This window comes from Phalacrocorax aristotelis, chromosome 2 (genome assembly GCF_949628215.1).
Source record: "Phalacrocorax aristotelis chromosome 2, bGulAri2.1, whole genome shotgun sequence".
NCBI classification, from domain to species: Eukaryota; Metazoa; Chordata; class Aves; order Suliformes; family Phalacrocoracidae; genus Phalacrocorax; species Phalacrocorax aristotelis.
This window is the reverse complement of record NC_134277.1, coordinates 29,141,098-29,166,192: the sequence shown is the minus strand read 5'-3', so window position 1 is coordinate 29,166,192 and position 25,095 is coordinate 29,141,098. Positions and strand designations below refer to the sequence as shown.

The following is a 25,095-nucleotide window of genomic DNA, read 5'->3' as shown; positions in this document are numbered from 1 at the left end:
CCAACAGATTGTTTTCAAATGCCACCTGTGAACTCTTCCCCTCATTTTGAAGCTCTGAAATCAGCCTAAAATCCACCTCAAGTACTTTACTCAAAACAGCTCTCACAAAATCCCAGAGGACCCATTTCTGACCCAAGCTCAAAACCAACGCTCTCCTGATCCCCTTCAACATTGCCACCTGCCCATTACATCAAAGAGCCTTTTTCTACCAGTTTCCACATCCTTGATCACAACTACCTATTTACAGCAGCCAAAACATCTTAATATTTCCCTGGGACAGCAGGTGTCCCACGAGGAGTAATAAGCAGGCTGGGGCCGAGGAGGAGGCTCTGGGGTTTGGTGAGAAAAGCCCCGGCAGGGCCAAACCCGGAGAGGCTTTTTCGCCACTCTCCCCTCAGGCCTCCCTCGCAGAGCGGCCAGGGAAGGAGGAGGAAAGGCGACCCGGCTGAGCGCAGCGCCAGGAAGCGGCCGGCCGGCTCCGGGCACGGCGGACCCGGTAACCACCGTCCTCCCACCTCAGGGGCTGGGCGGGCGGCGGCGGCTCCGCCCCGCTGCGGGGGCCGCCCGCGCCGGCAGAGGCGGCTCCCTTCGCCCCTGTGACGCCGGCGGCGCTGGAACACCTGGAGGCGCGGCGGTGGCGCCTCCGGCTCGGCCCTCCCCTCCGCTCCGTTCCGCCGGGGGCAAGGTGAGTGCGGGAAGGGGGGACTCGCTGGGCTCCATGCCGGAGCCTGCTGGGGACAGCGGGTTCCGCCAGCAGCTGCCGCGGCTGGTGCCCGGCGGCCCCGGGTGGGCGCCACCTCCCCCGCGGGCTGCCCGCCCGCCCGCCTGCTGCGGGGAAGAAGGCGGCGCGGCGGTCGGGCCTGAGGCGCTGGTGCCCGCCAGGGCTTGGCGGCGGGTGTAGCCGCGGCCGGACCTGTCCGAGGGGTGAAATTTCCGAGGCACAAGATGGCATCTGCCCCACCTTTTTGCCTTGTGTTTCCCCCTCCCGCCGTGCTCTTATCTCGCCATGATCACTGCATTTATCCGTTTCTGCCTCCCTTCCTCCCGCACATCCTCTCTGGCTGCCTGCCCGCTGGAAGCGGGGAGGGTGGGGAGGGAAACGGCCGCTTCTCCTCAGCGGTTCCGGCTTGGCTGCCGGGCTCTGGGCTGAGGCGCAGGTTCTCCGGCTGCCCTGTGCGCCCCTCTCCCGGGCGGCGGCGGCCGCCCTTGTTTTCACCTGGGGGCTGCGGGCCGGCTGGGTTATGAGGGGTGGCAGGGCTTCCTGTGGCTAAGATGATGCCAGTTATCAAACCAGGCACCGACGCGTTAACAGCTGGTGAAATTGGAATTAAAAAACCCCCAAACGTCCCAGTTAATGCCTGTATTTTCTGAAAGGTTGATCTTGATAATGAGATCTGATCTGCATCCATCCACCTGGCACGTGAATGTTGTTTATCTGCTCTAGCGATTTAGAAGAGAAAAGAAAAAAAAATTGCTTGAAACATCAGGTTAGTTTTTAGTAAGAGGGAAGGGTGAAGGGCACTGTGCTCTTTTACTCATTGGTATCACTGTGTATATGTTCAGCAACAAATGTAAATAAGTCTCCTTCCACACTGTTTTGCATAGCGCTGATAGCCTCAAGGTCCTGCATGGGCCCTCTTAAAACAGTAATTCAGTTTTGCCTCAGTCCAAATTTATAAATGTGAACTGAATTGTGTAATTTCAGGGGTACATCACATAACCCCCTACCCCAAGTTACATTATGTAGATATTTTGGAAGCTTGGTATTGGAGTTGTTCTTCTGTTTGGTTGTTCATAATATTTTGCTCCTGCCTGCAAGCCTTGCTTTAAAACAAGGTGACTATTTATTTCCAGGAAGCACTTACTTTTTGGGGTTTACTTCCCTCAATGTTTCATGCTGTTATCCTCTTTCAGTTTCTGGATGGATTTTATTTAATTTGGATCTTAGAAAGCAGCTGTGGCTCTTGTTGCAGAGCAGACTTCTTGGAAATAAACTGTTTTTTGTGTTTCAGTCTACCAAGGCTCTTGTAAGGAAAAAACTGTGTTTGATCACTTTTCCAAAGTGTTGGGCAAAGAAAATGGTGGGCTGGATTTTGGAGCCTGTAGTACAGGCTGTGTTTGGCTGTGGTCTTTCATCTGATTTTTTTCGGTAATCTACTCTTTTTCCACTTTGTCTGTCCAGGGCTCCTGAGAAGTGAGTGGAATTACCCACTTGACAGTGCTATCTGCCTGGCACTGATCTAGAAGTTCTAGTTCTCAGTGGTACTTAGCATGAAGTCCAGGAGCATCTCATTTAGACCTAAGCAAATTTTTATATACTGCCCTTTGAATAGGGTAGCCCATTGATTTAAACTGAGTAACTTTAAGATTTGTGTTAATGGCACTAAAGAAGGAATTTAGCGTAAAGCCATAGCTATCTTTAAAGCTACAGAGATCTTTTCTGTAGAAAACTGCCATAACTGGTATAACCAGTCATGCTTTTCCCATGGCAAGCTCTACTGGAAGATGATGTGGCAGTTAAATGCTGCCAAACCTTGGTCTAAAGGAGTTTCTGAAGTTCTTTACTGTCAAAGCTTTGTGGGTGGAACATTGTTATTTTTAGAAAGGTTAATACAAGGCATGTTCAAGAGTTAGATGCTGGTAACTGGAATTTGCTTGCTTCTTAATTGAGAGAGAATGAAGTGCTTTTAGATAATGATTTCTTCCATTGTGTTTGTGGTGGCTGAGATTCACATATGCATGTTACTGAAGGCTTGCAGGTTCAAGAAGACCAGTTATGACTTAATGGAAGGGGAAGGTTTCTTGAACAGTTTCCTTTCACTAGACTATATTACTGGGGTGTGGAGGGAATCACATAGTGCAAAGTAAAATTCCTGGTGAGCTCTACTGCAGGGTTGGGATTTTTCCCCTTAGCAGAGTTTCAAGCCTACCCATCTTGCCTGTTCTTCTCTGTTATCCATACTCTACAAAGCTGCTAAATTGTTCTGATGATTTCCCGAGTAACCTTTTCTGGAAGAAATGAATAATAACAGCTCTTTTCACTTTTAAACTAGCGTTGAAAGCTGTTGGTACAAGTTGGCAGAAAAAAAAATGTGCTAATATCTCAGCTAAACTAAAAGTCAAGAAATATCCTCAAAGACTCTTTTTAATACTTTTTTTCAAAATCTCCTCCAACAGCGTTGCTCTGAAGTAGTTGATTCTTTAAGATGTTTTGCTACTTCTCAACCATAAAATCACTCTAAAGTCAAAATTATGCCACGTGATGTAGAAGCATTAAAAGTACAAAAGCCTGGAGAGTGAAGAAGGTTAAACAAAGAACCAAGCAATCAAGAACAGTAGAAACATATGACCTTTTGCTAAGTAATAATAGTCTCATGGTAGTTTTTCCTGTCGCTATTGTTAGCCATGGCAAACTGAGGGGCATTTTGACCGGTTATGCAATCACTTACGTCAACTTTGGGAACTGTCTGTTCTGAGTCACGGAAACAGTACTTGGGTCCATCTTGTGTGTGGCTTCATAGCAATCACCGCTGCTCTGGGAACAGTTGGCTGCAGTGCCAGGATCTGAGAACAGTAACATAAAAGCTGAGTGGACTATGCTTCTATCAAGAATATACAGCCTGAATTGATCATGGTGTTTACTCAAAGGGTGGTGAAAGAAGACCACCCTGTATTGTTGTTCTGGGCATGCTAAAACTGTTCTGTTAATCAAATCTCTTATCCATGGATGTGAAATGATCTCCTGAGGGAATCTAAAGAATATTATTTTCCCTTGTTCCCTCCCCCAGCATTGTTTCCCCTCGGGTATAATAGCATTGCTTCCTGGCTTCTGCATGGATGAAAAGGGAGGAGGGAGGCAGAAACTTGAGTGTGTTGACTGTGTCAGCAAATAGAGTATCTAAACAAGAGAGCCATTAGTTTGAACTTCTAAAACCGCATTTATTCATATTTATTATAGTATACATGTGAAAAGGGTTTAGTGATTATTTTTTTTGTACATCCGCTGCTTTTCTTGTAGCTTATACAAAGGGAAGTTTTCCTAAGATTAAGAATCTAGTTTGATTACGGGTAGAATGTGTCACAAAAACCATCTTCGTATTGTCTTTTATAATCTACGCACAGCAGGTGTTCCATATGGCATTTTCTTTAATAGCATTTGGCTACTAAGTTTAAAATATTGGTTTTTAAACTAAGAGAACAAATGTGTATTACAAAACAATTTGATAGTCATTTCAGAGAAATGAAACAAGTCTGCGTTTAGAATGAGACTCAATACTGTATTGCATCTATCCCCAGCTTTGCTCATTTGCAGAGTGAGGTTAGACCTGCCACTTGACGACTTAATTCAGATTGGTTTTCCATAAAACACACGCAGTACTTATGATACTTAGCTGGTTCTTTCCTAAGGCCATTTGCTCAGTGTTCCTCACAAATATAAGAGGAAAACTAGTAGTCAAGTAAAAGATGTTACATGAGGGCAAACTGATATAATGCTGTTCTTCTTCTCTTTCACAAAGAGCAGCTGAAAGCAATTTAAAGTGAATTTTATGTGTAATTAAATAGCTGTGTCTTTATGTAAATGATAAAGATCTACATGCAAGTTAACTTATATAGAAAGGGCTATTGTTTGTTTGTCAATCTTCCAACTGTGAGTCTACCAGCATTTATTCGAAATATTTTGTACTGTGTCGTGACTACATGTGCCATTCCTATTGGTGTTTTTGAGATAAACCACTATTTTTAGGAATTTATTGTTCAACTATTTAAAAAAAAAAAACAAAACCCAAAACAACATAGCTCCAAGTTGTCATTTCAATGCATGTTATGCTCTAGAAAGGAGGAGGTCACTTGTGCCTGTTTCTTACTTGATAGTCTTTGGAATAATATCATAAGCATGTAGTACTGAATAGACAAAAAATTGTTTTTTGGAAGGGAATACTGATAGTCGACTTGGTCCTTGTACTCCGTGGGAGCAAAAACAGGTTTTAGAAAACATGGTGACATAGTGCCAAATTTCCACTTTTTCATATTGGCTAAAACTTATATCTAACCGCTTGAGTCCTGAAAACCAGTGCAGTTCAGATGGATTGATACTCTTAAGTTCTAGGTATAAGTGAGCAATAAATTTCCAATGTGCAGGTTTGCTCTGTTTATCTGCGACTGTCATCTATTAACTTGTATGTATCAGAGTTGGGAATAGAAAAATAAAAGACTAAACGGTAGCATAAGAAACAGGGCCCTGGATATCATTCTCTGTTTAGGCTACACCAGGAAATTAAGCAGAATCATTTCCGATGTTAATTGTGTGTTCTGAAAAAATTATTCTGCCTTAGAAGCAAGATAATTGATTTTGGAATAAAGTAACTCTTAAAAGTACTCTCTGCAGTAGTTATTGGTCATCTGCCCTGCATAGAGAGTATTAAGAGTGAGCGTAAAATTCAGTGGAAGAGAGATCATTATATACTTAATGTCAACAGTACTATTCATTTTGTTGGATGTACTGTTTGCAGCTGTCTGGGTAGTGCTACAAAATGACAGAAAATAGACCCAAACATCCAGGTTTCTTCACACCTTGTACCTGGTTTCTAATGGTGCAAGTCCTTAATCACACAATCTTAGTAATTTAAGATACCTGCTTGTATTACAGTGGCTTGTTCTCCATGCAGTTTACTAGCTTGAAGAAGACAGGAAAAGAAGTGTTATATTGGCTCAGACTACCTCCTTAAAAAACAGACTCCAATTTCTCTGATACTTCCATTGTTTTGAGTACATGGTTGGGGTTTTTCTGCATGTCAAATTTCGTTTTTAATATTTTTCTCTTTAATCCTTAACATTTTCCAGACAAATAAATAAATGGAATGGAATAAATAAACTTTTTTTCTGAGGTGTCTTATAAACCTCCATAGAGAGGAGAAGGAAGGAAGAAATTGTGTATAGAAATGTTAGTTCTAGAAGTGCTTGCAGTGGAAGAAAAATTGGTTCCAGTGAGCTTATGGGATGTGGCTGTGTCCTAAGCACAATGCATCACTCAGTATGCTGCTGAATCTTTTTTTCCCCAGTAATTCAACAGACCACCATGAAATCCCAGTTCTAAGAGAAGTAGAGCAGAGAAGTGCTCTTATTGCATGATTTAGCTGTGTAGTTCAGGTGCTTCATGCAGAAACCATCATTTCTGTGCGCTCAGAGGACAGTGGGGACAGTAGTGTGGCCGTGGTTCAGATGCTCAGAGTTGCCCTTGGGAGGTTCTATTCTCTATCTGTACAGGAGCTTAGCATTGAGAGGCTCGTATGGTAATTTAAGCACCACAGTTGGATAATTGGGGTCAAACAGCATGAATTTCTTTCCCCAGCACCTCCCAGGTGTATGAACACAGCAGGTGTTCCTCTCAGTGTAACAGGTGCTGTTTCTCACCCTGTGCTTCTTTTAAGAATGTATGAAACTTCTTTCTGGATGCCAGCTCCTGAAATAGGTTGTAAGAGCAATCCTGTTGGTACAACTGCCTTGTAAGATTGCAGTATTTCTTCTCCTGAGAAGTTGTGGTTAATCTGTAAGATCCATGCTTCCCTGGATAAGTAGCAAAGCTGTGGATCTGTCTGAGACAAAGGAATAGACAAAAGGTGGTAGTGGATGGAAGGAATTGCTCATGCAGCAGTTGCAGACCAGTTCTGCAAACTTTTTGAATTAATAAACAAGTGCATCAGTGAGTAGTCAGAGTGAAAATACTCCTGGATTTAAAGCTAAGTACAGATGATTCTGCAGGATTAGAACATCAATGATGAGTGTTAAGAGCCTTAGAGGAAAAATTAAATCTTGTCATTTGTCATATTGATATAACTTGAACTCTAGATTAATTTTAACTGAATTACAGTGGTAGCTATTCATGTAGTTAGAGTAGAAGTACTTGTAAGTCTGGGCGTAATCTTGATGCAGAGTGCCGATATAGACCCAGCCTTCAGTTTTCACTCTTCTCGTGCATTGACAATATGGATAATTCAGACCAATAGGCTGCTTTGTTCTCTTTTGCTTGGACAAGGCAAAGTCAAATGCAGTTTGAAGCTCCTGACTCATTGGGTTTGCGTGTTTGTAGGCAGACCAGAGAAGATATAACTGTGCCCTGCCTAATCTTCATCTTGCAGTGAGATTGTTCCTTGCTTTGGAGGCCCATTTACTTGATTCAGTTTGATCACAGCTTCTGGGGAGCAGAGTGGGGGAGATAGCTTATCAGCCAAGAGCTGTTGAAGATGCACAGATGGCATTGATTCCCTCACCTAAGCACATTTTCTTCCCTGCAGAGTATTTTACATAAATTAAACTAACTCTCTTTTATAGAGAGGACTCCTTAAAATTCTTCTTATTTTTTTGTTACTTAGTACCACTCTGCTGTATGGTATTTAAGGTTTCTTGGAAGAGTATTAATTTTAATAATACTGTTATATTAAGTAAATTGACTGCAATGCATGGTTCTGCCATATTTGAAGTTATAAGTTGCAGGATTTTTAAGGTGCAGGGAGTTTGTTGGGATTTGAAGAACCTCAGAATGTATTAGCTGCTTTGAAAGGACAGAAGACTGGGAGACAGTGCTATCAGTGAAAGCACAGACTCTTCTGTGTCTTTTTTTGATGAATACGTTACTTTCACATAAGGCTTGCTGAATTCTGCTCTGCCATTCATTCAGTTCCCTTTTGTTGTTTCTGGAAGCATTTCAAAAGAATGTATTGGTCAGCCTACTGTCTTCTCACATAACTATGGTAGGTCATCTTTGGATGTTAAATTTGATCTATTGATCAGCATTTATAACATTTTTGCAAGGATTTCAGCTCATCTCTTGGATCTGAGAAGTTGTGATTAGATCAATAGTTTGTTTAGATACAGTCTTCACAGCTGGAAAGACTCCTGTTTGCTGTCTCTGGTTGCTTCCTGCTTTCTTCTGTAAGATCTGTTGTCTAAGCTATTAAGAGCACAGTAAGAGCTGTGTAACCAATGCTCAGCCAAGGACAGACATTTCAATTAGGGGAAAAGTTTTTTTTTTTTTTTAATTGATTTCCCCAGAACCTAGGAGGGCATTAAGGTCTGAATTTCACCTTGCCACATGACACTTCCTATATTTACTCTTACTGGAAAAGAAAAATTACCTGAATGACATTGATAATAAAGAATTCTGTGTATCAATTTATCTGTTGGAGAAAAGGCACTCATACTGTCTTTTTCTTTTGAATAATCTTCAGATACTACTTGTATAAAGTTGTTCAGCTCTTGGGAAACCGGACAACTTATGCTGCAACAATAATATAATAAAGCTAAAAAAGAGAAGTAAACATGTAGAAATGTTGTACAGAGCACGAGCTGGAAGGTAAGCCTAGGGGATGCTGGAGTTTAAATCACTCAAAGCACCATGATAGCATTTTCCTGTTTGCACAGAAAAATGTAGATGGTGTATTCAAATGGGCTTGGAGAATATAGAGAATCAAAAGATTTTCCCTATGAATAGAAACGCCATTCACTAGTGAGGGTGCCCTTCCATCAAGTTTCATTCCAGCATCATGGCTAATAAAATATCTCGGTAGGAAAACAGGAAGATGCAGTACGCCAGAAATAATATGAAGTTCTGTGTGCATTCCAGCTATTTTGGCTACCTGTGGAAATAATTTGTGGGTAAATAGCCTGAAACCCAGAACAACTCTGCCGCAGAGGCAGAGGTGCCATAGTTGGCTGTTTGCAGGGCCATCTTGGTTCCAGCCTGTCTTCTTAGCTGTGACAGAGCACTGTGTGAATGCAGCTGTACCGTTTCTGAAGCCAGGCTGTCTAGAAACAGTTTGGTTGTACTTCACAGTGTCCAGGCTGAAAGGCTGTGCCAGTCCTCTGGTGTCAGTGTGGAAGCAGGGAGGCTTGTGGAACATGATTCTGAGGCTTCTTGGTGGCACTTCAGAGGGCCAGATCAGGATTTTCAAGGTTTCGGAAGGATCATGAACCTAGCTGGTTCCATATGGAAACGGATGTTTCAGCACTCTAGTCCCTTGTGTTCTGGGCAGATTTGTTTTGAATAGGACCAGGTCGGGTTTAACGCTGAAACTGAGGCGAATTCTGTATGTCTCAAAACACCAGAAAGAACTTGCAAAATTACTGGAGCTGTGTGTGGACTTCTTCAGGAAACCTCAGATCCAGCACTGTGCAGCAGTAAATGTGGATTTGCAGTCAGCTGTAATGTAGCGCTGCTTTCCCTAGCATGCTCTAGAGCACCTGTTTGCTCCCCCCCCCCCCCCCCCCATATTATCTAGAGTATCCCTACCTTTTGTTAGCTAAGATAAAGGCTGTATGTCACAGACGTCACAAGTGTTGTGTAACTCTCTGCCATCAAAGATAATGGAAACTTTCCGATATAAATGCTTTCTGATGGGGTGGTGAATACTATTATTTTTTTTATTTAAATCAGTGTCAATAATATTTCTTGAAACTTTTTTTTTAGTCTTAATACCCTGGGAAGAAAAAAAGCAAAAAGTGCCTAACATCAACTCCTTGTGGCAATTAAGCTTGGTTTTATATATAAAACTGTATGATAACATAGGTTAGTTTTAAGTTTGACTAGTTTTAAGTTTTGGGGGAAGGTATTGGTGGGCTCTAGTTAGTGTCATGTGCTTCTGCTGTAGCCAGCTTTGGCAGAGCAACTTTCTGTTCGGGACATCTATGTCTTGTTCTTCAAAAGCATAACAGAGTTCAAAACCTAAAGTAGTCAAAGGTTATGTGTTCATTTCCTGGTCTCTCTGCAGTCTCAGGGCCAGCGTTTCACAACTGTAGGGATTCTTTGTTACATGGTTATGAAGTGTTCCTTTTAATTCCTTGATACTTCCCTGGGCTGTTTCCAGTCCCCTTTTACTCATATCTCTCACTTTTTGTGGCTAGACTTATGACTTCAGGATTTCTTTTAAAAATCTCGCTGCTTTCAGCTATCCCAGATACTTTTAATAATGTCTGTTGTTACAGTTGAACCAATATCATAGAATCATTAATGTTGGAAAAGACCTCTAGGATCATCAAGTCCAACCGGCAACCCAACAATACCAAGTCTCCTGAACCATGCCCTGAAGTGCCATGTCTATGGATCTCCTGTGCAGGTCTTTTGACCTTACTTTGGTTTATGGCAAAACCACCCTTCAGAAGGATTTGGACTATTTTCTTTCCTTTCTCAAAAACATCTTCTGCTGTGTTGCCCCACACAATGATGTCATCTATGTTTTGTAGGTGTTCTGGAGCTCCACCCTGTTCCAGTGCAGTCTGGATCAGTCCATGGCAAGTGGTAGGACTGTGTTTCCACCCCTGGGGCAGTCAATGCCAGGTGTACTGGACGCCCCTCCAAGCGGAAGCAAATTATGGCCTGCACTCTGCTGCCAAAGGGATTGAGAAAAACACACTAGCAATATCAATTGTGGCATACCACTTGGATGTCTTTGACTCCAGTTCATACTGAAGTTCTAGCATGTCTGGCATGGCAGCACTCAGTGGTGGAGTAACTTCATTCACGCCATGACAGTCTACTGTTAGTCTCCACTCTCCATTGGACTTTTGCACTGGCCACGTGGGACTGTTAAAGGGTAGGCAGGTCTTACTGATCACTCCTTGGCTCTCCAGTCAACAAATCAGCTCATGGATGGGAACAGGGAGTCTCAGTTGGTGTGATATTGCTGCCGGTGCACTGTTGTGGTAGCAATCAGCACCCCTTGTTCTTCGACCTTCAGCAACCCCACAACAGAAGGGTCCTTCGACAGACCAGGCAAGGTGGACAGCTGTCTAATTTATTACATCTCCAAGGCAGCTATACCAAAAGCCCACCAGTACCCTTCTGGGTCCTTGAAATACCCTATCCTGAGGTAGTCTATGCCAAGGATGCACAGAGCCTCTGGGCCAGTCGCAATGGGGTGCTTCTGCCGCTCATTACCAGTTAGGCTCTCTTCGGCCTCCAATACAGTTAGCTCTTGGGATCCCCCTGTCACTCCAGAAATACAGATGGGTTCTGCCCCTGTACAGCTTGATGGCATCAGGGTGCACTGTGCACCAGTGTCTACTACAGCCTTATACTCCTGTGGGGCTGATGTGCCAGGCCATCGGATCCACACAGTCCAGTAAACTTGTTTGTCCCTTTCCTCCACCTGGCTGGGGGCAGGGCCCCTCTATTCCTGGTTGTAGTATTCATTACTCATTTCTTGTAAATACGAGTCAGAATTCCCTTTATTAAGATCAGAAGTAAACTAAGATCAGCTCCTCTCTTCTCTCTGGGGAGCTGCCCGCTGGAGACTGGAGCAGCAATTTTACTGGAAGAACCCCCATTCTTTTCAACTTACGTACCTGTGTCTCTAGAGTCGAGGTAGATTTTTCCATCCCACTTCCTCATGTCCTCTCCATGGTCATGCAGGTAAAACCACAGGATGTCCTGTGGTGTGTACCATCTATATCCCCTCTCTTTAGCAGAGGAACACTTACTCCTAATAGCTGACATACTAATCCATGCAGGTGGGGAGCAGGGCCTACCCTCTTTGAGTTGCTGGAACTCCCGGCACAGTTCCTCCACAGCCAAGACGAGGGAGGAAGAAATATTTTCTTCATGTTGCTGGAGTTGACCAGCCAGTTCATCCACCTTTTGTCCCTCGCAGTCTTTCCAAGTTATTACTGCCAATGAGCTGGCATATGACACTGGTGTACTCCATACAAACTTCTACCACATGGGTCATGTGCACTGGACTTCATCTGGATCCTTGGATAACTGCTCATTGTCCGGGTCACCATAAATCACCTCCAGCACGGCTAATTCCCTCAGGTACTGGATACCTCTCTCCATGGTGGTCCACTTGGTTAGGTGGTATGTAACGCATTGCTCAAAGGGATACCTTTCCTTCACGCCTGACAGGAGTCTCCTCCAAAGGCTGAGGGCTGTGCCCCTTTTCCAATGCTTTGTCAATACTCCCTTCCCTAGAAAGGGAACCCGGCTACTTGGCTTCCCTACCCACTAAGTCCAGGCTACTGCTACTGTTATCCCAGCATTGGAGCAGCCAGGTGACAATGTGCTCGCCTGGACAATGGCTGAAATCTTTTCATGTATCTCAGCTCACTCAGGGATAGTGATAGGGGTTGGGTGGTTACAATCTCATTTATGAGTTCTTCCTCTTCTCATGATGCCCCTGATTTTTCATCATCCCGTATTAAATGAACTGACTTTCACTTCCAGAACTACTTCTTGTATACAGGGTGATGGATTCCAGCATGGGTTGGTTCTTTGGTTCCGCTGCAGTGCCTGTCTCCGGGGTTGGAGTAGCCACAGTGCTTGTCATTTTGTTGTCAGATCCAGAGACCACCTCTTCCCCTCAAGGGTTCTGAATAGTGTTGAGCAGGGCTCAGTAGGCGGCGGCCAGGCCCCAGCACATTGCAGTGATTTGTCTCTCTCTGGAATTGCCAGGGTGACAGCATACTTTTTCCAAATATTCTACTAATTTTTCAAGATTCTGCACTTGTTCGGGGGTAAAGTTCCAAAGCATTTGAGATGACCACTGTCCTACGCACTTGCCTATACTATCCCACACGCTCTGCTGCTCATAACTATCCAGCCTCAGGGCACATTTCTGGGTGATATTTTTAAATAGCTGTTTAACCCTAAGCAAGACCTGAAACATGCTCAGGAGATGTAGCAATAGGAACGTGCTGGTTTGAACATCCCAAGGATATTCAAAATTCTCAAGAGCTGTTGTAGTTAGCCTGGAAGAGAAGGGGAAGGTGGAAGAAAGTGTCTCCCCCATAGACTGGCTCTCTGATGAGAAAAAGTAAGAAGTATGATTATTAATAGTTTCTGATAGATGGCTCCCAAAGTGCGGAGATGACAGTAATGCAGAGTACAAACACCAGATTTGTCACACGACCAATAATTTTATCATACCATGAGACAGTGTTACACAGTACAGCAAGGCAATAATCTTAATCCACCTCCTAGGGGTGATAAACAGCACATAAATACCCATAAACAGTATATATATGGCAAGTAAGGTGTTACATAACGCAACACTGAGAGCAAATAAATCAACAGCTGGGAGTGCAGCACAAACTGGGATCTACCTGGCTGGAGAGCAGCTCTGTGGAAAGGGACCTGGGGGTCCTGGTGGACAGAAAGCTAAACATGAGCGAACAGTGTGCTGCTGTGGCCAAGAAGGCCAACAGGATGCTGGGTTGCATCAAAAAGGGCATCGCCAGCAGAGAGAAAGAAGTCATTATCCCACTCTACTCAGCACTTGTCAGGCCACACCTGGAGTACTGTGTACAGTTCTGGTCCCCGCTATACAAAAAAAGATGTGGACAGGCTGGAAGGGTCCAGAGAAGGGCCACCAATTTGGTCAAAGGACTGGGAAGCCTGCCATACAAGGATAGGCTGGGAGAACTGGGTTTGTTCAGCCTTGAGAAAAGGAGGCTTAGAGGGGATCTCATCACCATGTACCAGTACTTAAGGGGTAGCTACAAAGATGATGGAGACTCCCTTTTTAGAAGGAGTCACATGGAGAGGACAAGGGGGAATGGACACAAGTTGCTCTTGGGGATATTCCGATTGGACACGAGAGGGAAATTTTTCACAGTGAGGACAGTCAACCACTGGAATAATCTCCCCAGGGAAGTGCTTGACTTGGCCACATTGGACACTTTTAAGACTCAGCTGGACAGGGTGCTGGGCCATCTTGTCCAGACTGTGGTCTTCCTAGAAAGGTTGGACTAGATGATCCCTGAGGTCCCTTCCAACCTGTGATTCTGTGAACATTGTGACCAGCAACTATTAAACTAATATGATGAATGCTTGTAACAAATTTGTTGTAACATGTTCTGGTCAGATCTGTTATCTTAACTGTTCAAGCCCCGCATTGGGCACCAAAAAGGACTGTTGTGGTTTAACCCCAGCCAGGAACTAAGTCCTACACAGCTGCTCGCTCATTCCCCCCAGTGGGATGGGGGAGAGAATCAGAAGAGTAAAAGGAAGAACATTTGTGGGTTGAGATAATAATTGAAATGAAGAAATAATAATAATAATTTGTAATGAAAAGGAAAATAAGAAAAAGAGAAAGAAAGAAAACCCAAGAAGGACAAGTGATGCAAATGAAAAATAATTGCTCCGCCAACCCACTGATGCCCAACCTGTCCCCATGCAGCAGCTGCGCCCCAGCCAGCTCCCCACAGTTTATACGCTGAGCATGATGTTGTACGGTATGGAATATCCCTTTAGCCAGTTTGGGTCAGCTGTCCTGGGTGTGCCCCCTCCCAGTTTCTTGTGCACCTCCAATCTTCTTGTTGGCAGGTCAGTATGAGAAGGTGAAAAGTTCTTGACTGCTTAGGAACAGCTAAAATGTCAGTATGTTATCAACATTATTCTCATCTGAAACTAGGACATTTCTTATTTAGGGATGCTGGTTTCCAGGAGAATCATGTGGATGTGTATCATTTGTAAGACCAGTGCCTTAAACCTGTTCCCTGCGTTGGTTGTTTACACTTTGTTCCACATAATATGCGTGTTATTCCATTTAGATAGACATTTCTTTGCTTCCTGTCAAACCAAGTGTGCTGCTGAATAACTGAGTCATAGATATGTATACAAGCTAAATCCTGTGTTCTTATCTCACTGGTACACACCCACAGTTGACTTAAAGAGGACCAGTATTAAAACAGTGAAGTTAAGCATAAAGGCATAAGAAAACTGGAGTTAATGCTGCCTATGCTTTATGGCTCTAGAAACTAGAGCAAAGTCATGACCGATGCTGTCCATTCTGTATACTGTCTGACTCAATGGTGCTATAATGCAAACAACAATCTGAAACTGTCTTTTCTTCCTCTTTGTCATTTGGCTGTTGTCCTTTACATTTTAACTCTGTTCTAAAGACGGAGTTACGAATTTTCTCATGGTCTCTCCTGCAGTGCTTATGAGCCCTTCACAAAAATTCCGATTCCGGAAAATTTCCTGCTTTGATATAATCTTGCAGCATCTCATGGAACTTTGCCAGGAAGTTTCACAGGTACTGACAGCAGAGAGGTTTAAATCAGAAATCTGGGATTTGGCTCCAAATGGAAGTGCATGTGCTTCACGGTCGCAGGAAACACTCAAGTTATTTTTATTCCTTGTTAGGTTCCTGCAATCTGTTCCAGTTCCTTTGCCACTCCAGTGGTAACCATGCTGTTTGTAAGCAGCACCTTGCTAGGTATGTTTCCAGTGTCACATTTCCCCATTGCAGCCTCTTTTCTCTCTCACCCAGATTAGTGCCAAAGTTCAGTTTCAGCACCATTACCTTTCTAGCTGCTTTTTCCATTACTGTTTTCTCAGTCAATCAGTTTCATATCTAAGTGCAGCCTGTTGCTATGTTCCTTCGCTGCCTGGTCTTACCAACGGCTGTTTCCCAGCAGCATTGTCCGACCAGCTTCTTTTTGGTCTTGTCTATGATCATGCTACAGCACCTCTGTTCACATACTGGCTGTATGCTGGAGAATAGAGTACTCTCTGAAAGCCACAGAGAAGTTGGGTGCTCATTTTTTATCAGGAGTGTCTGGCTTCATGTGTAAATTTGGCCTGAAAGGAGGGTGCTCATTTACTGGTGAGAAGTGATGTGCATCCATCTGGTCAGCTCAAAGTACGGTGGGAGACTTGAGTATCCAAGCTAGAGATATTAACTTATAAAATCTAAAGTCCAAATGTATAAAAATCATATCCTGTCCTCAGGAACTGTGGTGTCCCTCACAGAAAAACCACCTGGTGGTTAAATTTTGCATCTGTGGCTGAAGACGTGATGTAGCTAGTGTCTTTAAAAAATAGATCGGTGGGACATGGGTGAAAACAGTAGCTGAACTGTGTTGTGGCTAAAACTTCTTTGGGAAAAAAACTTGACTGAGAAAGATGCCTAGCAGGGACAATTTTGACTTGCCTTGCCAAGAGTAACTGAATTAATGCCAGGTAAGTTTTCTTTTGTGTGGAAAATTTGCTAACATATAATTGGCAACATCAGTGACACGACTTAAATGTGTTTGTCATGGATTTAAGTGAGAATTGTGTGTTACATGAGAAAAGCATTTGGTCCACTGATTGAAAAGTTTCCTGTCATCACATGGTAAACAAGATGCTCTAACGTAGTAATTTTCTATGTGAAAAAGTAGAGGTTTTCTAGTGTCTGCCTTGAAAATTGTGTTTTAAGTATGTTTGTATTAACTGAAATTTCTTATTTTATTTAAGTGTCTGAAAGAAACAAGAAACATGGAAGGTCATAAGTAGTAAGTACCCTGATCATTTTTTCTTATTCTAAAGAGCTAATGTTGTTTGGCATGTTGATTTGTCACTGTCTGAGTCTGTCACATGTTATGTTCTGGCATCTAGTGTTTATATGGAGTCACTGGTAGACATTCTGGTTAAAATGAATAAAAATTTAAAAATGAAAAACTGCCAAAGAATGAAAAAACAAATTAATTGACTAGATAGAAAAATAGCATGCTATCAATTTCCCACTTAATGGAAAGAAGTGTATGAACTGTCGTATTTCAAGAGGTTTATCCGTGGTCATTACTTCAGAATAAAGTACATCCTTCTCTTAGTTATAATCTCTGATTGTTTAACAAACCCTAAATATGTCCATGATTGCTTGACACAAAATCAATTTTAAAAGGTGTTGACAATGTCTACCAGTAAAAATTGTCCAACAAATATTTCAGTAAAGTGATTATAAATCTTCCATTATCTTTAGCATAAACAGGAGCCAGTAAATACTCCAAATGAAATTAGAAGCTGAATTTGTCTGTAGCAGTAAAAGATTATATCCCTCTTATTCCTTCAATTGGTTTATCAGTCTCTAATTCAGGAATCTGTATTAATCCCAGCATTGGTTTTTTGTGGCCTCATATTAATAACTCATTTTAATTCCTTGTGCCATGCCCCCAGAATTTCTAGTGACCTCCAGTGAGGTAGAGGCTGGTTGACATCAGATGAATTATGGTGTTTTCTTCACTTGACTGCTGAACTGAAATATCAGTTATTTGCACAGCTGTAGCAGAAGTTAAAGCACACAACTAGCCAGACAGCTAGGGTCTTTAAACTGCCTTGTGAGCGGTTTGATTTTTTTAAAATTATTTTTAAAGTAATGCTGATTTTATTAAACTCTCATATTCTGTTTTCTCATCATGCAGGGGGATCTTCTTGTTATTTATTAGAGGTTGTAGATTTTGTATTTTAAAGGTGCAGCATATATTAGGTCAATATAGGCTTCACCTAACTTGATAGGCTGCCTGTTGTCAGAGTGTGTAATGGTTTGTGCAGAATTCCACATGAAATGCGGTATGTTTTGCATGTGTCATTTTGTGCTGTAGCACTAAAAAGGCCTTTATTTTAATTTTAATGACGTTCATAAATCTAACTCTTGGCATTAATGTTCGGGTAGAATTAAATGGGTAAATATCTTTGCTTTTAGAGTTTGAGGAGGAAGCCAAGAAATGCTGTGTATAACTGCATTTTGAATTTTGTCCTTGCTCACTTACATTTTAATTTCTTACCATCTCTTTGGTGATTAAAGCACTGTCTCCTAACTTGCTGATTAAAAATAACAAAAGCAAGTAACAAAACCCTGTGAAACAGACTTCCTTCTCAGGTTAAACTGTGCCACTAGTAACTATGTAGGGCAGATGTGCCACTCTTTTGGGGAACATGTGTACCAATGGTCTGTTGTTTCAGAATGGCCGTAGCATTTCATGGCAAGAGTGTGTGTGTGTCTCAATACATGACTTGATGTGTATGTTGGGTCTGAAGACGTCTTGGGGTAGCATCCCTGAGCTGTCTGTCTGTTTTCAACAGAGCTAGTGGGTAGCATCTCAGTAATGAACCACAGGTGGAGGGTGTCTTTTATTGAAATAGACTCAACCTCTTTAATTTTCCTGGAGTATTTAATATAGCAAGTTTTAGCAACCATTTACTTCTAAAGGTTTGCAAAATCACTGAGGCTTTTTATATATGCACATAGGGGAAAAGGCGTGTACTTTTGCAGAAATTAATAATGGAATAATACTTCGTGAAGGAGATCAGGATTTCATTGTAAGGTTGTATTTTCTATTAAACCATCTTGGTATGGTTTAAATATTGTGGAGTATTGTGGATTATCCAGTTTTTCTTTAGATTGCACTTTTTATTAGGTCTGCTATAGGAATGCAGAATCACCTGTCAATAGAAAATAATCCTTGAAAAAAAGATTACCTTTTATGTACCCACAGCTGTCACGTAGTCATTGCATAAAGAAAGATATGAGCTATCTATCTCCCACGTAGCATGCTCAAAAGAGATGAGTGTTCTTCTATTTCTTTATTATTCAATTGTAAAAAAGGGAGGGCAAGAAGTAATCTAATTCCATTCATAAAATGAAATTTGTGAAATCCTGATAATGCTGAAATAGCATGAAAATCACTGCCTGCTTAAGCAGCTCTGCTAGTTCACTTGAAGCTCTCCTATTAGTTATATAAAAATAAAAAGTTAATTCCATTGGCTATAAGTCATTCCATAATGCATTGGGAAGAATTTTTTGCAGCTGATTATTTGGCAGTACTACACGATAAAGACATTCAAACTGAAATCAGTGTATTATTTTTCCAAAGTAGGATGGGAAATGTAGTACTAATTTAATTGCTTTGTTATTAATGCATAATTAAGAAATGCATGTTAAAATATACATTGTTTGCACACAAATGCAATATTCTTGATGGAAATGTATTAAGCTAGTGTTTTAGACTTATTTTTTAGGCATCCCATTGAAGTTTTGTGATTTTGTTTCTTAATATTCTAGCAATTATCCAAGGGAATTTTATGACCAATATGCTCAAAGCCAAGAAAAATCTGTGGTCAATAAAATGCAACAGAAATACTGGAAAACAAAACAAACCCTTATAAAAGTTACAGGAAAAAAGGAAGATGAACATGTTGTGGCTTCAGATGCAGATTTGGATGCAAAACTGGAGGTTTGTAATGTTTACAGAATGTGTATTCTCTGTTAATTTTTAAAATGTTTTAATTTTAATCAAGCCTCTAATATGTGTACACAGCATATATATAATAATGTATATACATTTTATTGTTATTTTCTTGTAAAAAAAAAATCTTCCAATTTTTGACAAAAGTACCTATGTATATACAGGGAATATAGTGGCAGTTTTTAACACAAAAACCCATGTCCTTCGAACTTTATTTGGAACCTAACACCTCTTGTATTTTGTTTCATGTTTTGGGGACAATTTTTTTCTTTTTTGTTGGCGGGGGGGAGCAAGAGACTGTCCTTTGTGCCTATATCAGTCATTATTATCCTTTGCTTAGATCTGTTTAAGATTTTTTTTTAGATAGTATTCTATATTATATACAAATTACATTCTTTATACAGTTATAAAATACCACACATACCAAAAAAACATGCGATATACCAAGAAGGAGCAAGGTGCATCCTGTGCTCTGCTCTCTGGAGCTTTTGGGCAGATAAGTGGGTTTTGGCATGACCAAAGAAGCGTAACCAAGGGAAGGAATCCTGCTGTGTGACAAATACAGTCCTACTGTCAGTATCGTCAGCCTATTGTAAAAAAAAAATATTAAGGCTCTACAAATTGAAGGGTTCAAACATGGCCTTCTGAAGTGTAATAATCACGTTACTGTCCAGCTAAGTTTTATTGGTATTGTTTTGTTACGTAGGGTAAAGGTTTTGCCTTACTGGTTTCTCAGAAAATTGTTGACTTAGGATTCACAGTTTATTCATGTTTTAGCTGAAATACAAGAGGCTGTTTTACAGCAAACAAATATTGGTAGTTCTAGCTATAACAGTGCTAACTTATAACATGATGATTTTAGCAATGGGGTCTTCATGATGGGTTATAAATCAAGAGTATTGATGTAAAACCAAGCCAGAAGGCTGGACCAATATTTTATAAATATATACCTGAGTTTCTGCCATGCTTACTGTGTTGCAGATTCATTAGGAAGGATGCTTTGTTAGCTCAGGTGGGATTAGAAATAGGGAAACTTGTGCTTGCCAGATAAAAATCTATAAGCATGTTTTCGCTTGGACAACTTCTCAACTGCAAGTCACGCTCTCAGTTTAAAAGGCAAGACCCAAGTAAATGTACAGGAAGTCAAGCAGATGCAAAGGAAGACAGTGACTGTGCCAGTAGCCCATTATGCTTATATTTGTGTGATGCTTGTTACAGTGGAGTTTAGGTTTAAGTTACAGGTTGGAGGTTTTAGGCAGACAGACAGACAGAGTAGTAGTTTTTCTATTTCCTAGTAAGTATCTCCAAAATCAGTCAAGACTGACTCTCCTTCCTTTGGAAACTGCTGCTTTATAAGTTTGGTTAGAAAACCAGAGCTATGCCAGTAAAAAGTTCAGTTTAGATCAATAACTTTCTAAACTGGCATATCAATGCAAGTTTCATACAGCAAAGTCTAGTGGAACAAAAATTCAGTATGCATATTGCCACATGTGATAAACGTGATAGACATTTTGGTAACTTTTTGCTCTACTGTGAGTTTTTTAGAAACAAAGATTTGTACCTCTTCGTATGTATCCAAAAGTATCAATTAAAAAAAACCAACATGAGTAGTTCAGTGAACTATCAGCTGTTTAGACTAAATCTGTTTCCAAAATTATTTTTGTGTTTATTTTCCTTTTGTATGTTATGATTGGTCTGTCTGTATTTTCAGTGGACAACTTAATTGAAAGAAAAGCACAGTTGATAAGGAAAAATTACTTTCAAGCTGGAAAGATTGCTCATTGTTCAAGAAGAAAATAGTGATCCCTAATAATTTCTACAAAAAAATAAGCTCCTTCTTGTATTTTAATCATCAGTGTTTCTTGCATATGCTTACAATTTTTCTTGTGTATTTTGTTTCAATATCAGCTGTTCCATTCTATTCAGAGAACGTGTATGGAGTTGCTGAAAGCAATTGAACTGTATCAAAAAAGGATTTGTTGTAAGTACGGTCAAATACAGTAGTTAAAATGATAAGGATGTCTGCATTATGGAATCACTGAACATGGGTCATTACTAGGTTCATCCTATTTAAAAATAAAGATAATGTTCCTTGCAGACAGCTGAAGGCAGACTTGCATAAGTTTTATATTTGATATTATGCAGTGATAGGTAGCAATAATTATGGGAGAAAGCAAGCTTTTTCGGGGTGTTTTTCCCACTCCTTGCTTGGCTTGTTTAAATTCAGAAGTATATTGTCTTAGAAATCCTAACTCTGTTCTGAACTGTTTTAATTTTTTTAATCAGGACTGACTACGAAGAATATTGGGCTTATTCCTGGTTTTATTATTAAGTAATCCATGCTATTATGATGAATTTGATAATGCTGACTTGGCTGTAACAGGTGTACAGTAATTAGTGGCAGTCATTAGTGAGAGACAGGGACCTCATTTGGGAAGTTTTAAGCAGCAGATTGTATTAAAAGACCTCTAAATGTTCTCTTCAATCAACACACTTTGATTCTCTGCTGCTGTGATTTCTGGCCCAGAAAAGAGAGTCCAGCTTTGGTGACATCTTTCAGTTTACTTTCTTTTGTTGAATTTTACCCATATTTTATCCACTCTTTCCTTTTTCTTCTGCCTGTCCAAAGAGAGTCAGATATAATATTTCAGGATCTGTAGGTAAAATTATAATACAGAATAGTATTGAGTTCAAGAAGTGCTCTGCAGTCGCAGATGAAATCTCTGAGGCAAAGATATGCGTGCAGCACATTCTACTGGAGCATGCTGTGAGTCTGCATTGCATTTAACTGTCAACATTTGGAAAAATGACAAGAAAACTTCAAGATATCTTCTTTCATTATATTAGGCCATTCTCCCTATTGATAGTGGGGAGAAATTGGTGCTATAGGAGACAGCTGCTTTGGAAGACTGATAGATGAGGCCATAATGAAATGGTTTTGTAAGGATGTGAGATGGTGAAGACTATATGGTCCCAGTTTAGATGTAGGCAATAATCAGTGTAAAAACACTTTTATTTTTCTTCATCTTCTTGTTTAAAGAACAATCAGTTAATTTCAAATAGAAATAGGTCAGATATTTGAAATAGAAATTAAAAAATAGTGTTTGAATTGTGTAGAATGTTAAAGATGTAAAATAATCCTGCAAAGTAATTTGAAAATAAATGGTCTTTATAATGAAGTACTAGATTTTTCCTGTGAAAAATTAATTTCTGTAGTCAAGCATGAAAAGTGGAGAGCAAGAGAACAGCAAGAGAATGAGCTTTGGGTGGTATAACTCAGAATTAGCTTCAGTGAAAGTATGCTACTGAAGATCAGCTGGGGCAGTCCATGTGGTAAAAAAGGATTTAAAAAAATAACCCACCAAAACCCTCCCCGCCCCGCCCCCCCCCAACCCCAACAAGCCAAAAAACCCCAATACTATCGGATACTATAATCAAGATTGGGCCCTTTGGCTAATCTAACCAACCTAACTCCTTTGTTCAAGAAAGAAACAATGTTTCTCCTGATGTCTTTTGGCACTGATGGAATTTTGTGATTCTTGTTGAGTATATCAACAAATGTCTCAAGTGAATCAGATCTGTTTAATAAATGCAGGAATTCCATTAAATTATTTATTTTTTCTGTGCTGCTTGGATTTAGAGTGACTTAACCTGTTTGATGCTAGGCCAGTTTTAAAGCTGTTAGGAACCTATTAAATAACTGTTTTGACTACTCATTTATTTTTCGTTAGTTCTGTCTCAGGAAGAAAATGAATTGGGGAAATTTCTGCGATCACAGGGTTCTCAGGATAAAACGAGAGCAGGAAAAATGATGCAAGCCACAGGAAAGGCCCTCTGCTTTTCTTCTCAGCAAAGGTATATGTGTCAGAATTACTGTCTGATTTACGAAGTACATGAGATAATGGTAGTTGATTCATCACTGGCATAATTCATTTTGCCATTTGAAATGTGTGAGGAACCGAATAATAGGAAAGTCATTTTTGACCAAGCTTGCTGTAGTATTGGCAGTATTACTGGCTTGGTCTGTGTAGTTTTGCCTGGTCCTGTTTTTTGTGTTATAGACCGGCTATGTCTGTGTATCTCCAGATCCCCCACCTGTGTCTGTTCAGCTCAGCAGTTCTGAAGCTGTACAGGTGCATCTGCATGGCCTCTATCAGTGGGGTTGTAAAGGAGCTGACTTCAGGTCCCTCTCTTGCTTGGTGGCGCTTCACTCTGCAGAGAAATGCTACAGCGGGCTCATTGCAGAAGTATCTGGATCCTCGGAGGGCAAAGAAATGGATAGGGGAATGCCTTTCTCTGGGCCATGGAGTCTCATACCTCAAGTAGGGGAAAGGAGGAGTCTGAATGCCATTTTTCTGCTTTAACCTTACACCATGAAGTCCCCCAGAAGATGATCCTAGTTCCCTACTGAGCTTGTGTAGGTTGGGTAGGACCAAATCAGTAAAAGGTAAGAGTCCAGAGGGACACACAAACACATGTTGTTACCCAGAGCCCTTGATGTCTCACTGACACTGCATTTGCTCAGAGTTTGAAAGTAACAGTACCTGATGGCATTATGAGTATTATGATGCTTTCAAATGCTTTTAGTATTGAAACTATGAAAGTTTGAAATTCACCATAATTTGCAAGGGGAAAAATTCAATTCTATGATATTTTACAGGACTTTTGGGGGTTTTTAACTCTTGAGATACTTTCTAGCTTTCCTTAACAGTGTAGCTGTTTGGTTGGCTCAAAATAAAACATCACATACAGAGCACTGAGAATTTCGTATGTTTATCTTGGGCTAGAGTTTGGTCATTAGCACATCCAGTGACAGCCATAAGTGGGATCTTTAAAACACATGTAAGGCACCTTTGAGCAAAAGCCCTGATGCTTTGCTTCTTTAAAAAGCTTAACTGTTTATAGAAATGCCAGTGAATGACATGTCTACATAAACTGAATTTTCCTTTGAATAGCCGGATAAGCATTTGTAGAATGAGAAAAAATGTGAAGAAGAAAAAAAAAAAGCCACACTAAAAAGTTCACATTTTATTATATCTCTTGCTCAATGCATTTTTAAAAATAAACTCACATAAATATAAAACCAATTATTTGCCTGTCTTCACTTGACTCACCTTCAAGCTCATTTTGAAGTTGGGACTACTCTTATTTACGTTGCATGTGAATAGCTAGCTTAGTAGCTGGAGATCAAGAAGACAAAATTTGCTGGTTACTGGAGCTGAAATTAGAAATTCTCTTATGCCTAGGAAGTCCCTAAGAGGCACATTAAACTAACTCTACACTGGTGTGGAGCTGATTGAACCCATTCCAGTGAGGTGGCTGCTGGCAACCAAGAGGAAAGGAGAAGCGGTAGGAGGAAGCAAATCAAAAGTTGGAGTAATCCTGTCTTGTTGTGAGATCCCATTAGGAGCCAAAGTGATGGCTTAGGGAAGACAATAGTGTCCCCTACTGCCTTTCCAAAGTGTAGTTGCTGGAAGAAGCGTTTAAGAAAATGCCTAAATCCTTGCAAAAGATAGATGTCCTTCAAAAGAATTGTTCAGATTCCTTAAGAAAAAAAAAAAAAGAAAAAAAACTCCAGATAATTATCTACTTGACAGATAACTTCTTTATTTACATGTACATTTGAAGATTAAAAGGCTAATGGAAGTGCTTTGTCATGTTAAGCCTCAGAAAATCCTGATACATCTGTGGTATGTATCCAGTAATAAATTACCTCGGGTACATTTTAAGAGTTGTTAAATGTAACTTGCAAAGAGGAATGTTAATAGCATACATACCAGCAGCTTGGCTAACTACCACATGTATATGCATTAGAAAGAGTTCCTTTTCTGCTCACATGTGTAAGTGAAAGGTTACTACTTGCACAGGAAGGTTGCAATCACAATATTCACACAAAATTCATAGAATCGTAGAATCATTTAGGCTGTGTACTCCTAATCAAGCTGTAGAACCATCCGGACTTAAGTGAAGTATTTTGGCTGTGTGTGGTTTTTTTTTTTGTTTGGGTTTTTTTTTTTGATTGCTAGTAAAGTGTCAGTACTTGTATTAATCTGTCTGCCTTTGTGGAATAACTTCTTTAATGTGTTCCTCTCCTTC

General features: G+C 40.7%; 1 protein-coding gene across 4 annotated transcripts in view; it reads left to right on the top strand.

The window, feature by feature from the left end:
* Window positions 1-360: 360 nt before the first annotated feature.
* Window positions 361-25,095, top strand: part of ICA1 (islet cell autoantigen 1) — a 75,702-nt gene continuing 50,967 nt past the window's right edge. For 2 of the 4 annotated variants that reach the window (XM_075082915.1, XM_075082916.1), the window contains exons 1-5: window positions 557-685; window positions 16,232-16,269; window positions 18,816-18,987; window positions 20,908-20,980; window positions 22,731-22,854. In XM_075082915.1, coding sequence (XP_074939016.1) covers window positions 16,253-16,269; window positions 18,816-18,987; window positions 20,908-20,980; window positions 22,731-22,854 — 386 coding nt within the window. In that variant the 5' untranslated portion in view covers window positions 557-685; window positions 16,232-16,252. Of the gene's footprint in view, window positions 686-16,231; window positions 16,270-18,815; window positions 18,988-20,907; window positions 20,981-22,730; window positions 22,855-25,095 lie in introns of all 4 variants that reach the window. The other 2 variants (XM_075082918.1, XM_075082917.1) reach the window with 2 other exon arrangements.